The sequence below is a fragment of the Falco biarmicus genome, chromosome 11 (assembly GCF_023638135.1).
Source record: "Falco biarmicus isolate bFalBia1 chromosome 11, bFalBia1.pri, whole genome shotgun sequence".
Classification (NCBI taxonomy): Eukaryota; Metazoa; Chordata; class Aves; order Falconiformes; family Falconidae; genus Falco; species Falco biarmicus.
Genome location: NC_079298.1, coordinates 3,650,018 through 3,665,440, shown reverse-complemented (window position 1 = coordinate 3,665,440; position 15,423 = coordinate 3,650,018). Strand labels below are relative to the sequence as shown.

Below are 15,423 nucleotides of genomic sequence, written 5' to 3'. Positions count from 1 at the left end.
ATGTGGCAAGTAGCAGGGGATCTCCCAGGTACCTGAGGTTTTATTTCAGTGCATCAGGCCAGTTTGGGTGCCTGACACCTCATCCTCACCAATTTTGTCTTGCTCTTTTGGGGAGTGATTTATGCATTGCTGCTGAGCATTATTCAGCTTCCTTATTCTCCCACCGTGCAGCCAGCATATCCATTTCTCGTGAGATTTGGGCCTCCTTTTCCATGCTTATTTTGCAAGTAAACATCTTGGGTCACGCTGCATCTGTGTAACCTGTTTGCTTTCAGATTCACATGCCCAGAGCGATAGAGATCAGTGGCGAGCTCATGGACCGACGCGTTCAACCCCATCTGACTGCAGTGCCACCAAACCACTGTGCTTCGTACCGCTGCAGCCCTGCATGGGCCTTTGGGTGCGTTGCAGGAGATGCTCTGTCCATAATCTGGTTTAGTACAAAAAGCATCCCTTTTGACATTGAAACATCCACAAATGAAACTGCTCGTGCTCCCCGCTGATCCCCAGAAGTGAAAGGTTTCAGTTCTGTTGATTGCCAGCTGCTCACATTTGCACACTAATGGATGAAAATGAAGTGATGGTGAGTGTTTCCCCTTCTGCAGTGATGTGCTAGGCTTCACCTGCCCTAGGAGGACCCTGCTTTGGCAGAGGGCTGGACTAGGTGATCTCCAGAGGTCCCTTCCCACCCCGATCAGTCTGTGAATCTGAGAAAATTGCAGTAAAGGTGCTTTTGATGTTACTAGGTGCAAAGCACCAATTTCAAGGTTTCCACCAGCCTGTGACTGTTGACACTGACTCCTGCACCCAGCGGCTCAGGCTGTGCCCCAGCTGCAGGAGAGGTTTACAGGATAAACAGGTTTCTGCCCTGGGGAACTCACCCATGGGACACTTCAGTAAGTCAGTCCTTCATGAAGGACTCCTTCTTTCCAGGAGAATGTCCTTCCAGGACAGTAGCCAGAAAAGCTGTAATGTGAAAGCTGAGCTTCACTGGGTATCTCTCCCCCGTGTATTAGCTGGTGGCTGTTTCTCTGGGGTTCCAGGGTACACCGAAATGTGGTACCGCCGCACAGCAATCACTCTAAATCCATCGAGCAGTAAGGGAATATTTCAAAGCAGGGAAAATTGCATATAGTCAGTTGCTGTTTCTCTCCTGAAGGTCATTTAACTTGGGAGAAATGCACGGTGCCATCTCACTGGCTCGCTGGAGGAGCACACCGAATTCTGTGCTGGTGGGTTGGGTTTGTCTGTCCCAACGATGCTTCCAGCACATTAGTGGGGTCGCTGCTCTTCTGTATAAATCTGCTTTAGAAGCTCAAAAAGTCTGTTAAAATTACAAAATGTGGGAAAAAAAAAAAAGGAAACGTAAAAAAATGTGGAAAGACCCTTGGTGAGAGGGGCTGCAGGTGGTCACCTGCACGGGCTTGGCTGGAACACTTCGGACATGGAGCTGGGTCTCAGATGCAGGGGGCACAGGGTCCCGATCCCACAGGCTTTCCTTCCCCGGCGCTCGAGAGGCGTGAGCTTGGCGTACAGCACGTTAGGAACTGCAAAGGCTGTACTGCCGCAGCAAACCCAGCCAGTGGTGCAGCACGGTTCCCAGGGGTCACTAGCTGGAAGACTGTGCAGATAAAATCCCATCTATGTAAATCTGTCAAGATCTGTTTGCTGTATTCCATCAGCAGGTGGTGCTTTTGCAAAGGTTGCTTAACCATTTATTGGAAGGCCCGTTACTAAATAATGCTTTACATGTTAGGATGGCCCACCCTCCGTCCCCTCCTGCTGTTGGGCACAGCGCACCAGCAGCAGGGAGGAGGGTGGGTGAGCACCCCGTGGCTTCGCTCCCTGGGAGGGAGCTGCTCAGCAAGGGGTGCCGGGGCCACGCTCCCACCCGCAGCTCTCTACAGGCTGTTGGAAACCATCGTGGCATGGTGTCCCTGGCAAGACTAATCAGGGGAACGGAGATTGGTTATTCTGCCAAACTTTTATTCCGACAGATACAACACACATGGATTTGGTACACAAACAGGCTATCTTTTAAGGCAAACAATTATCTCAAAATCATTTTTCCATACGCTGCAGTTCCCATAATGTCTTTGACAGAAGTACAACACAGAGAGGCATCTTTAAAGAAATGTAACAAAAAATACAACTTCCCACTCAATCAAATAAATGGGAAGTAAAAGCTTTCATTTACACTTAAGCTCTTTGAATTAATTTTTGAAAGTGCGCTCCTCCAGCCATGTCCCGTTACAGCAGTCGTGGCTGGCAAATAGTGCTTAAACTCCTTTTCTGTAAACAAATTAAAAGCAGACATTCTTTCCCATTTTCTGATATTTAAAGTAGCTTCTTCTTACTACCGTACCCAAAGATGGACAGAACTGCCTTTTTCCAAATATAAAAGCAGTGTCCTGTGTCACTAAAAAAAGGCATGGCGTAACATCAAGTGAACTACAGTGAAAGCATCCCTGACACTTAAGAACAAGCCCATGTTTGTCTCCTCTAGAAGTGAACAAAGGTCCCTTCCTGCTGCCACCTTAAGGCGATGTCACGTTTGAGCCATTCTCTCATTATCACGTATTTGATTGATTGTGTACAGGAAAAACCAGCCCTCCCCTCTTGCTGCTACAAAAGAGCTGATAAAAGGGGGGACTGATTCACTCGTCCTCACAGAACTTCTCCCTCGATATCCCCCTCCCATCCCAGATAAGCTGTGTGCTCTGAAAGTGCTGCTGCTCAGAAATATCTTGACAAAGTATGATTCAGTCGAATGGCTGAGGTCATCCCGACATATTTTACAAGCGACTGGGTTTGTTTTAAAAAGCTAATGTACATAAACTGAACAATATGAATCCTCTGGACAGAACACCAGGCTTTTTGTATTTCACAATATTATTTTTTTTAAAAGTATGAATCCCACAAGGCACTTTTTCAAAGAGCACGAGTACAATTTTTTTTCACTGTGTTCCCCAAAGTGCTGCTTAGTAAGCGAACCGGGGCTAGCAGCACCATCGATGTGCAGGCACGTGCAGTTGTTACACTCAGCACCAGCTCAGGCACACTGTGGCAGCTGCCAGGACCGCACAGCTCTGAGCAGGGGCTCCCGCAGCCTGAAGGGTGCCATCTACTCATAATTGAAAAAGGAATTTATTTCACTAAACTGAAGAAGATGACGTGTACCGATCAGAGAAAGACAGTACTTTACAAAATGTGCCTCTGTGGTTTTAGGCTAGCTCTTGAATTAAAGTGAGACGTAGCTTTTTAGGTTGCACTTGAACACCACACAGATAAAATTAGATCTATGTAGACAAGGAAATAGACAATGCAGTAGCAGAACAAGACAAGTGAGTAGCCAGTTTCTTTTTTGAGTAGTTACTTTTATAAACAAAGGAAGAGAAATTAAAAATAAAGGTTCTGGGCAAGAAATACCCAGCAGATGCAGGATTACATTTGCCTTTAAGGCCCCTGAATTCGACACTATATGGCACATAGTATATGATGTACAACTACATGATCTATTGTCTTTTATTGTATTTGCATCTAATTTCGCCTAAGAGGCCATGAAACAGGAGACATTAGAGGCTATAATCCACAAAAGGCTGAAGAAAATGAGGAAAAAATATAGCCCCTTTAAAAAATACCTTCAAATGTGACACAAATGGATTAAAACTCAGTTTTCTAATAAAATATGCAAGTTACCTGGGGGAAAGATCTGACTAATGCACACACTTCTACCCATGTCTTCCAGTCAATTTTAAAAATTCCCAAAGCTGCCATCTCTCTCAAACTTGTCTTTTTGGAGGAAAGAAGAAATAAACTATTTTGGGGTACTATTCTGGCCACTTTGTAGGACCTTTTAGTAAAGAAGAAGTCTTGAGTGACATCCCTATTAAAAATAATTTGATGTTCACTTTATTCCTGGACACGTGCATTTCCAAATTAAACAACTCATATGAGAATAGTATTTTTAGCTTTGTAAACCTTTGCTATCAATCTACAGAAGGAGAACATTTAGTGTCTCTTACAACATGTTTATCATTCTCTCCATCTGCTCAAAGTACTTTTATAGTGTGCTTTGCAAACAGCAATTCTCATTATGCCTGGGTATTTCACAGGCTGCTATTTAAAAAAAATAATCATACATTTCCCACTCGTGCTATTTGTCGCAATGCTACATCCTCGGCAGCCAATGACTTCCTTTAGCATCCACGCAGAACAAGTATTTATCAGGACAAATCCATGTGTCATGAGACTTGTGCTACCTTCAGTTCTCAAAAGAGGATGATGTACCATCATTGGTACTACACAACCTTTTCAGTTTTAAGCCACTGAAATCCAGATAAGCTCTCCTAATTTTGTCTTCCTTTAATTCTTGTACCTTTTTTGCCCCTTTCTCCCCTCATCCTTCCAGAAAAAAGGAGGAAGCAGGACTTTCTGAAGTAGATAACCTTAGTATTGAAAAATACATAGGAGAAAGTCTCTTCAGTAATTTAATCTGTTGAATCTATTCCAAGTGTCCCCTGATAGGAAAACCATTTTTTCTACCTTAACATAAGAAAGGTCCCTCCAAACTCTATTTTAGGCACACAAAACATTACGTTCTGCAGCTCAGTTATAAATGGCAATAACAGCAAAATGTAGAAACAAAATCAATTCCTTCTGTATTTGAGAATTTTTGGTACATCAGATAAATAATTATTTGGCACTATAAGTCCATTCAATGCTACCATTTTCAGCCATTTATGCGGATGCTAACCTGTTACAGACACCCCAATTCACAGTATGATTTAAAACTACTCGTTGGCCAAAGCAGTTTCCATGCAAAAGGATCATTGTTCCTTCATGCCGCTGTCCGTCGGATTTCCTCTGACAAGGTGATTGATCTCTCTTTCCACTCATTGTTGGAGCACTTGGAGACAGCACTGGCTGCTTGGCAGAACTTCTGGAGGAGGATCTTTCTGAGTAGGAGGTAAACCCAGGGATCCAGTATCTGGTTTAGCGAGGCCAAACGCACAGCTGTCAAGAAGAAATTGCATTCTTTGTGCAGTTCTGAGCTTTGGGCTTCATCGGAGAACCCCTTGCAGTGTTCAAACGATGTGTGGCTGAAGATCATCTTCAACATTGTTATCTAAGGGAAGTTAGGAGGAAAAAGTGATATACGGTAAGAGACTGTTATCTGTATATCATTATATACAAATATCCCTGAAGACAAAATCCTGTCAAGAAGTTTTTTTCCTCCTCCATCCAATTCAAACCGTGATCAGAGCAAACAAGCACTGGGAGAGCAGCTCAGTTTGTGTGTGCATGTAACGTGAGTGATAAACATGATACCTTTCAGCTATCAGTCAGATTTAGTTATAGAACTCAGGCTAAAACAAGGAGCACATGCTGCTTCCCTGCTTGAGACACAACAGAAAGCTGTGTGCTAAATCCCAGAGGTTCGAGATGGCCTTGGATGAAAGCAAAATCACTGAGCTTGCAGAACTGACTTAAAGGCACTCATTTTATCATTATCATATTATCACAATTACAAGGAACAGCTGAATAACTCATGATGTATAGAGCTATTCAAAATTATGTTACAAACAGTAAATGTCAGAAAAAAGAATGTCAGATACAAAAACGTCTTCATTTTTTTAAAGCTGTTTTATTCTACAACTTGTAAATTTTAGAATTTGATTTTAATGTAAACTATTCTGTGTGCAAACTGAGCCAAATTAAAAGAAAAGGTTTAACAAAGGTGTTTGGGGCTAGGAGTCAAGAAAATATTTTAAGTCACCAGAAAACAAATAATCTTACTCTCTTGTCAAAAGCCACAGACTGCATCTTGTTTCAACCTGACTGATATTTCCTTCCTTTCCCCCTCAGTTCAGCTCCCCATGAACAAGTGATATATTTAGGAATCTGCTTCCCACAGCATCCAAACTGGCACGACAGAGACACTACTTCCACTGTAAAATGTTTCACACACGTAGAAGTTTCTGGAACTGATGTCTCCCATACTTCACAGCAGGGATCAGCAAGCTCTAGTCTGGGAGCCAAAAGCTACGTGCAGGTTGATCTTTTTGAAGATTAAATGCCATCAGGCATGGCAGCATCTTGATTTACAACACTAGTTAGGGCTATGAGGGTCCGGCCATGGGTGGATGGCACACGGCAGAACATAAGCACTGGTCAGCAATAGTCACTCATTTATTCAGAAAAAGACAAAGAGGAGGCAGCTTTGATTAATATTTTCACCCCAAAACCTGTACTTTAAGGTAATTTTATCACTCATATTTCAAAGCATCAGCGAGATATGTGCTGTTGGTATGGTACAGGTGGCAGGGAGGATCCATTTTTCTTACGGGTTGCTACAAGGTTTACAATCTCCAAAAGACTTAGAAACTGAAAAATGCACTATAATGATTCAGTCAGCTCAAGAATACTTTGTACGTCCTCATTTCCCAAATGAAGTCATAAACTTGCTTTACAGCTACTGATGCCATGAGCCTTGAAACACAAGGACGCCTTTATGCTCCTGTTACAGACTAGAAAGGTAAGGCACTGCCCAGGGCTGCTGCAGGCTGCACAGAAAACCTGTGACTGAAAAAGAACCCAGCTTGGGATCTGCAGTTGAGTGCTCAAGCCGCAGAAGTGCTGGGGTTTTTATCAGGCTGCTGCTTGTTCAGGTAAAATTGGAGAGAAGCCCTTTTTTTTCCTTTGTGGTTTTTTGTTGTTGTTGTTGTTGTTGTTTTTGTTTTGTTTTGTTTTGTTTTTTTAATAACTGCTGAGAGAGCTCAGCAAAGCTGGTGCTGTGATGCTCTCATACACTAATATAGAACCATGGGAAATATGAATCACATTTTGAAAGATGTCAGACAGATATAATTTTCCATAGTTTAGTCAGTATCTGTTATCTAAAGTTTTCTCCTGAGCTTTCTGTACCAGCTACAACTGCTTAAAAATACATCACTTCAGAGGCTCTTAGTTGCTTCTCTACAGATAAGCTACATTGGATTTTGTATTGCAATGTTTTTTCCAGCAGCCCGTAAACACAGGGATCAGAATGCCTTTCAAGCAGGCACTTGCCATGTAACTTGCTGCCAACAATGTGTGTAGCAGCTGTGTAACAGGGAAAATACCTGTGGGCTTACACCTGGCTGTGATGCACAACGAAGCCCTTGGGCACTTTAGGAAAAGGCAGAGCTGATGTGAGGACTGAGCGTGCTTCATAATGCTTCATAACGTACGTCAGGAGGCTGCAAGCAGGCCCCCTTGCTGGGCACAGGCTGAAGCGTGGCAGCATGAAGGGACGCAACACTTGGGGAGCCAGGGAAGGGCCTGCGTGCTGCACTGTACTCTGAGGACAGGGCTATCCAGCACCTGACCTCCCCGGGATGGGCCCTTCTTTTCTTTGCAAATCTCTTCTGGGCATGACCTGAAGACCTTGACTGTCTGAATTTACTGTCTGGGAATCCTGCAGAATTGAGATGCAGTAAGTCCACACATTTTGATGTGTCTACTGCATATGTCAAGGAGATCGATGATCTTAAAGGTCTTTTCCAACCTGAATGATTCTATGATTCTATAGATACCTATACATGATGGCTCTGATGCACACCTAATTCACGGCCTTTGCAAAGGTCAGTGGTAGCACACTAAATAAACCAGCCGCCAGCCCTGCAAATGCAGGGAGCAGCCCGAGGGCTGAGACTCACGGTCAGTTACTCACAGCCCTGTCCAACATCTTGACTTCAGCTTTTCAAAAGAACCGAGCCAATCCACACCAGCAGCAGCACAAGCCGAGTAATCCCAGCCAAGGCTTTCCTACCGAAGGCTGTCTTCAGAATGGAGTGTCACCCAGAAAGGTCACATCTGGACTGCTGCTGTCCCCATAAACTGGGCCAGAGCAAGGGTGACCAGGAGCTGAGGCTACAGGGGAGGATTTTTCCATTCAAAGGGATATTCTGGGTGCCAGATCAATAACCATGTGTTGACCTTGGAAAGACTTAGATGAGTCCGGAAGGCAGGGCAGCAAAGTAGAATTGTTTTTGTTTCTTTAAATAGAAGAAGTTAAGGATTCCATCTACTACATTTAATTTAAATAAAAATGAAAATAGGTAGAACTTCTTAAAAATACAGATAGATACAGATCCAGACCACACCAAACAGCCACTTGTGCACCAGACCCACACAACCACAATCCTAATACTTCCCCTGCCACCTCTGGCTGCTGAGGATACTGTCACTGTCACAGCTCAGTCTACGCTGCCCGCATCATCTGCCTCCTGTGCCCACCAGCACAACCCACCTCCTGATGGGGACTGCAGCACTACCACGCTGTGAAGAGTAGCAGCGCTGTGTAAATATGCTGTGCCTACCTTACAAGCCAACAGAAACAACATATTTGTTGTTCCCAGCACTCCGGTTACTTTCTCCCAGATCAGCTCTCCTAGCTCTTCCTTTGGGAGCTCTGCAGCGACCCTTGTTTTGCAGACCTTGCTGCCTTGTTCTTCTGTTAGTGAACTCATGGCGCTACAAAAATATCAGGCTAATAAAATAAATTTCCCAAGCAGACAACTGCTGCTTATTTATGGTTTTATTACATAATATTCCTTTACTGGAATATCTGTTGGACCAACAATTGCTCTACTGGAAATTTTATTTGTTTGATATCCTTAGAGGTTGTTTATCATGGCCTTAGAGGTTGTTTATCATGGCCTGTACTGGTCTTCTAAATTAATTAAAAGAAAGATTGCCAAAGGTAAAGGAACAACATAATAAAGTCAATGGGACTATGCAATTTATGTCTATAAAAAATTCCATTCACAATGCATATAGTAATATAGTTGATAATTGTTTTTATTCTATTAGATAAAACTGTTATTAAATATTTACTGTTATCATTGAATGTAGTTTTATAATAACATTAAACTTCCACTGCTCTGGTTTTCAAGTTTACAACCAAAGACAAGGTGCCTTTTGTGAGATATCTTTACGGTATTTTGAATAAAGTTGGCCTGTAGTACACAAGAGCTTTTCAGGGTTGTTTCGCAGGCTCCCCAGCTAGCAACCATCATGGTGATACAATGCCACCAGCTTAACTTTACATGGGCAGCCTGTGTTACCTCAGGGACTCCCAGACAGCTTACTATCATATTGGAAGTTCATTCTAAACTCTTCACATTGTAGCTAAGAGAAAAAAGAAAAAAAAGACAAGAACCTTCCCAAAGATATTTTTTCTAAAACTGTGTTGGAAACTGCTGCTATCTGCAGTAAAAGATGGAGAACAAAACAGCTGATGTGCTTAAAGGTGCACATTTTCCAGCCAAGCAAGAGCTGAGTAGCTGGTCTGGAACATGGGGTAAGAATCTTGATGGGAAGTTCCTGATCCCAGACTGCAAAACCTTTTCTTGAGATAGCTTCCAAAACCCCAAACATGTTTGCTATGTATCATAAAGACAGGAGGATTTAGCCTCTTGCACTGCTTCTCCTCTCCCATTAGCTCTAATCTGTTGCTTAAGTAATTCTGTCACATGTAGAAGGAACAGAGGATCCTCCTGATGAAAAACTAGCAGTGGCTGTGGTGAGTGAACCATGGAAAGCCACAATGGCAAGGATATAATTTTTTCTTGTAATGACTTAACAGTACCTATGGCCATATACCATCTTGTTTTAAAATCAGAATTGTAATTTTGCCTCATCAAATTTTTAGGACCCTTTTCTGCTGCTTCTGCTGAAGCTGAGGCAGAACGCAAGACTTCAGTTCAAGCAGGCCAGCTGCCATTACAGCCTGCCTGTGGACCTCTGAAGGAGAGCTTCCCACCGCCTAGCATGGACCTGGATTTCTTTTTTAAAGTAGAAGTACTGCCTGTTGCAGGCAAAGCTAAGGCAAGCCTAGCCAATGAGGCTACAGAGGGCAGGTCTGGCATCTGTGCCACCTGAACCTGGGTTCACCTCCTCGCTGCAGCTGCTCATCCATCAGATTGACAGCAATCCAGAAAGGATCTATGGTATACGGCACCTGATGATCTATCTTTCTTAGCAACCCTTTTGTGGTAGGGCAATGCAACACCTCCTGGTGTGCACGGACCACAGACGTATCGGTCTGTCCTGGGGAGAGCTGCTTCTCAGAGCTGGCTCCACATCAAGGCCGTGCTGCTCCCTGCATGGCAGCACTGCTTGCTCATCTGCCACACCACAGGACACTCACTGGCAGAGCAACCTCCAGCAAATCACTTCTCCGCTTCTGAGAAATATACAACCGTGAAATAATCTGCAGTCCTCTTGGAGAATTACAGGAGAAGGCTGAGGACTTTAATAAGAACATGTTTACAGAAGGATAATAATGCAGGGAATCATTACAAGGTCCCATCCAAGTCTAGTGGGATTCCAACAAACCTGGTCTAATTTTCACCACTTGGTTGTGACCTTATCTAGACAAATACAGTCCAGCAAAATCCAGACTTCTGGCCAACCTGAGATCATCAGTATACTGGGGCAGTTTTGAAGCTGGTGGCTATTCCAGCCTCAGACGGTAACGGAGCATTAGTGGGAAGACTGACTCACATAAAAGGAGCCGTTTTTGCCTTGCAACTCAGTGATACCACTGTCTTTTTTTCTCCGTTAAGTGCTTTCCATAACTATGCTTTGCACATTTGAAATTTTTAGAAAATAACCTGTTTTTGATAAAAATGCCTGTGGAAGAGAATATATTTGATCTCTCTTTGACAGGAGGGTTAAGGAGAAGTATTTTAACAGGAAAAGCAGCAGAATAACTGAGCATTTTGACTTTAAATAGCCTTGAAACAACTCTGTGAGTGAATAATTTTGTAGCCTGGAGCTCTAAAAAAAGAATTATTACGAGAACTGCAGTTTGTGTTGCACTGGTGTTTCTCTGCAGCCAAGAAATAGCTTCTTCTCAGTCCTCCTCAGACTCATTTCGATCCGCTGTCAGTTTAGTTCAATGATTATGCTCCACAGTTGAGCACCAAAATAAAAAGATTAGTGTGAACTGGAAACCACTTATGATAAAGCAGTATCTTATTTAAGTGGAGCTTTACCCCAGGTTCTCCATGCTGAATTCAAGTAAGATCCCGAGTGCACAACAAAAGGAGACAATGCCTGCCTTATGTGTGCACTTCCTCTCTTCTGCCAAATCCAGCATAAATCAAGAAAAGACAGGACGGTTCATTAAGCCATTTAGAGCACTGCAACTATCATCAGAAGTTTCACTTTTCTGTTAAATCACATTTGATTTTGTCATTTTCATCAACAGATGAAGTCTAAAAATACTGTCTGTGCAAAAGGGCATTGTTTACTTAATAGTAACAGTTGTCAGACTCCGTTAGTTAGAAAACTCAGATTTCTTTAAAAATATTATTTTAAAATCGCCTTTGAAAGTCCCTGGATTGCTGTTTCAACTAAATTTCTTACAACTGCTAAATGATGCAGCCATAGGTTAAATAAGTTCTACAACCTGGCTTTCACTGAAAATATACTTGCATTACTCCATGGTCACTCTTCCAAAAATCTGGCCTCTTATTCCGAATTCGTACTCTGCAGTTGTACAGAAAAAGCTGAAGTGTATGCATAAAAACGATTCTGTAGTTGTGATTCAATTTTGAGCATACGAAGGCTGGAGAATACGCTAACGAGACAACAGAGAAAAGTTGCAGAACTCCACGGAACAAGTTACATGCTTTCAAGTGTTGCTGCTGCACAGGGCAGTGACCTGTTTACAAATTCACTCCGGATGAGGGCTGCGTCCCCCATGCGGCAGCAGTCCTCCACACAATCGTAAAATGGGTACAAAGAGTTGCCAACCACTCTCTCTTCAGCTAGCCCTGCATTTGGCTCGGAGAGTCAGGCTCCTTGCCAGGAGGAGTCAGATCACCCTCCGTGGCCAAACCTCCGAGAGACCCTGCTCTCTCTTACCAGCTCCCCGAGTGTCTTCTGGAGGTGTCAGCGTTGTTTACAATGGGCGCTCTGACCTGGGCTTTGCTCCATTGACTCATCCCATTAACACTTCCCACAGATCCATTCAGCAGAGCAGGGGCAGCTGTACTGGTTTGACTTCCGACTGTTACATCTGTAAAAATGCCATGGGAAGCAAACCACCAAGAGGAATCCCTGCAGCCCCGCTGATTTTTCTTAGTACTCAGGTTTTGAAGGAAGAGGAAAAAATGTCCCTCATCTCGGGGATTTTCTCTTGATGCTACAAGGCTGCTTGAACCCTCAGGTGCAACAGCTCCATGGCCCCTCGGCTGGTCGAGGCAGCAGCGTGGGTCCTGCTGCCTCAGCTGCGGAGGGCAGGGCAGAACCCACGTCCCAACGGAAAGACTACAAAAGCAAGGGCTGAAAGGCAAGCATACTGCCTTCATTTAATAAATGCCTGTTAAATTTTTCAACTGTTTAACTATGGACGAGCATACAACAGTTAACTTCTGTAAAATAAAGAAATCCTAGCATGTCCCCTTTGGAATTAACGGCACACAGCAGCAGGAGGTGCCACAGCAACGCTAACGGCCAGCCAAGGTGTCGGACTGCAGGCAATCCACGTGCAGTGACACAGAAACAGTGACAGGGCAGTCTCCTGTTTAACTTCTCAGATCTAACATTCCTTGGGGTTTGAGGAGCAGAACATTATTCTTTGCCCTCACCAAGTTTTCAGTGTGGTTTCGTATTTTACTTCCGTCACAAGCTGTTAATGATCTCTAGAAAGTTAACTTATAGCCTCTGACTTATTTTGGGGTGGGGTTATTTTGGAGGTTTGATGGTATTTTAATTAATTTACAAGGATAACATTACTAAATTAAATTGTTTGCTATTATTACCTCATCCCCATCGACCATTACCATTGTCAGCCATTACTTTTGTCACAGCCTCATTTACAAGAGCTCAACTTCTTGGTGTGCAACAAGGAAGAAAAGTCCTCCGGCCATAAAGTACCTTTCACATAACTTCCAACATTACCACTACTTCAGCCCTTTTCTGCTTATGAATCCCAAGCAGAAACTTTTCAAAACTCATACTATCCTCTGAATAAGCTGGCCTTTGTACATGGGGTACTGGACTCCCGGGTGTGCCCTTGTCCCACATGGCAGAAAGAGACATGGATTGAGGCTAAATCACGAGGAGGGGTTTGCCTCAGTTTGACAAGAAAGGGCATGAGTGAGGAATAACAACATAGTGGAAAGAAATGCAAGGGTCATCTAGAACACCAGAAACAAGAAGCCCAGAATGCTGCCTGAAGTAAGACACAGCGAGCAATCTGCTGAAAACCAGAAGGCACTCTCAAAGTCACAAGTCACACCTTTTCTCATAAAGCACTGAAGTAAGTTTTGCTACAGGATAGGAGCAAATAAAAAATCATAAATGGCATGAGCACAGGGCTCCACCACAGTAAGGTCTTGATAAACTTCTTCACAGGTTCCTCTAAATGAGGCACAAGCAGTTTAGGTTCCCCTTGTCCTGTCACCTTCAGACCCCAAGGGCGCTGCCAAGCAGGTACAAAGTGCCGGGCAGGGGCACAGTGTGTCCTCCCTGCTGCCGGTGCCCGCTCCTGCCCAGCCGCTCCCGCCCCCCTCCAAACCTGCCTGGTACCTATGGCTCTGCGTTACGAGCACTGCCGACTTCAGCACCCTGCTTTCAGACCCATGATCTCCTCGCATCCTGCCCTTCTCCTCTGTGCAAGACCCTTGTTTTCCTCAACGCCCTTCCTCTGGACTTCAGTTCCTTTGTCTTATTTTTCCAAACATGCCGCATTTTGGCTACCCTCTCGGGCCTCCCCCAGCTTTTCTCCTGCCAGCTTCCCACACCTGACATCCCACGGGCTCTGTCCCCATCCCCGCTTTCTTCCCTCTGGGCCATTCACGGCCACGCTGTCCGTGAGGGACCTGAATGGCTGGTGCCCCCCCCCCACCTCCTGCCTGACGAGAGGGAGGGCGGACGCCTGAGGTTAGCCCGTGGCGGGTGGCAAGTGACCTACCAGCAGCGGTGACCAACAGGCTGAGAGGACACACATGATCCCCAAGAGCTGGATCAGTGTCTCCATGGCGATTCGCCCCCATTGCTTGCTGGAGCGCGACGTAGTCGCTTTGGTTCGACAACGTGATACCAAGGCCTTGATGGTGGCCAGGTTGCATGCCACTGTCACCACGAGGGAGAGGAGCCCCAGGATTGCGAAGGTGGAGGCAAAGAAGAGGCTCCCGGTGAGCCGGCTGTCGGCGGTGCTGATGAAGCACCACGTGCCGGGCCACTGCAGCGTGTACCGGCCCAGGCCGGCGATGGGCAGCAGGGCAAAGGCCAGCACGGCCAGCCAGATGCTGAGCAGCATCGCCTTCGTCACCCGCGTCTTCATGTGGCTGGCGTACCAGTGGGGTGCGCGGATGGCCAGCGTCCTCTCCACAGCCATGGCGCTGGCGATGAAGAGTGGGCAGAGGCCAAAGACAGTCATGCTGAAGCCGAAGAAGGTGCAGAGGTGGCCCGAGGGGTCCACGGCATCCCAGGCGCGGTTGGACAGGTAGACGGAGATGACGATGGGGCTGGTCAGCAGCTGCCCCAGCAGGTCGGTGAGGGCCAGGGAGCCGATGCACAGCAAGAAGGACCGCTTCCTCCGGCTGTCCTTCGCCCGGTAGCTGCGGGAGACCAGCAGCATGGCCAGGGCATTGCCCACGATGCCCGTGATCATCATGGTCAGCGGGAACGCCACCGAGACGGTGCTGCAGCCCTCCGCCGCCCGCCCCGTCCCGTTGCCCCGCTGCCCCATGGCGCCGGGCTCGGTGCCGTTGGGGTGGCGCTGGCACTGCGGCCAGGGGCTCATCCCGGCGGGCTACGGCGGCGGCGGCGAGGGGCCGAGGGGCCGGCCCATGGCGGGCAGCGGCGCTCAGGCGGCGCGGCGCGCAGCAGCCGCTACAAGGCGGGGGCGGGCGGCAGGGGGACGGCGCTTCCCGCCCTGAGGGGCCGGGCGGGGCGGCACCCGCCTCAGGCCGGGCCCCCTCAGCGCCGGCCGTGGCCCTCGGTGCCGGGGCTGCAGCTCCCCCGGCGCGGTTGCCGGCCGGTCGCCCAGCGGCTGCGGAGAGGCGAGCGGGCCCTCCCGTGCCTGAGGGGCAGCCGCCACCAGCCCTTCCTCTGCCGTTTGCCTCCTTTCTTTTCCTGCTGTTTAACTCCCAGAACTCTTTATTAGCAGAGTTCGGGCTCCGCCAAGCCCCTTCTCTGTGCTCGGGCCATAACTGGCTTGATGAAGCACAGATAAATAAATTAACTACTAGGCGGCCGAGGGCCTGAGCACCTCCAGCCTCTACGCCTTCCCTTCCCTCTGCCCTCGTGTCAGGAGCTCAGCGGGACCTGGCCGCGCAGGCAATGGATAGATGGGGAACAACTAGTCAGAAAACCAGCACTAAACGTTGTTACAAACCCTTGTTTCACGTTACGATACTT

General features: G+C 46.3%; 1 protein-coding gene across 1 annotated transcript; it reads right to left on the bottom strand.

The window, feature by feature from the left end:
* Window positions 1–1,965: 1,965 nt before the first annotated feature.
* PTGER3 (prostaglandin E receptor 3) lies at window positions 1,966–14,900 on the bottom strand. The gene is made up of 2 exons (XM_056356523.1): window positions 13,973–14,900; window positions 1,966–5,128 (listed from the first exon to the last, which is right to left on the bottom strand). Exons 1-2 carry the CDS (start codon window positions 14,804–14,806, stop codon window positions 4,841–4,843), a joined length of 1,122 nt encoding a protein of 373 aa, XP_056212498.1. The 5' UTR covers window positions 14,807–14,900; the 3' UTR covers window positions 1,966–4,840.
* Between the last annotated feature and the right edge of the window lie 523 nt (window positions 14,901–15,423).

Excerpts from the sequence above, each read along its gene's own strand:
- PTGER3 (XM_056356523.1), bottom strand. The coding sequence starts at position 14,806 with ATGAGCCCCTGGCCGCAGTGCCAGCGCCACCCCAACGGCACCGAGCCC. Across the intron at positions 5,129-13,972 it reads CCTGTTGGTCACCGCTGCTG|ATAACAATGTTGAAGATGAT; the intron begins GTAGGTCACTTG and ends AACTTCCCTTAG.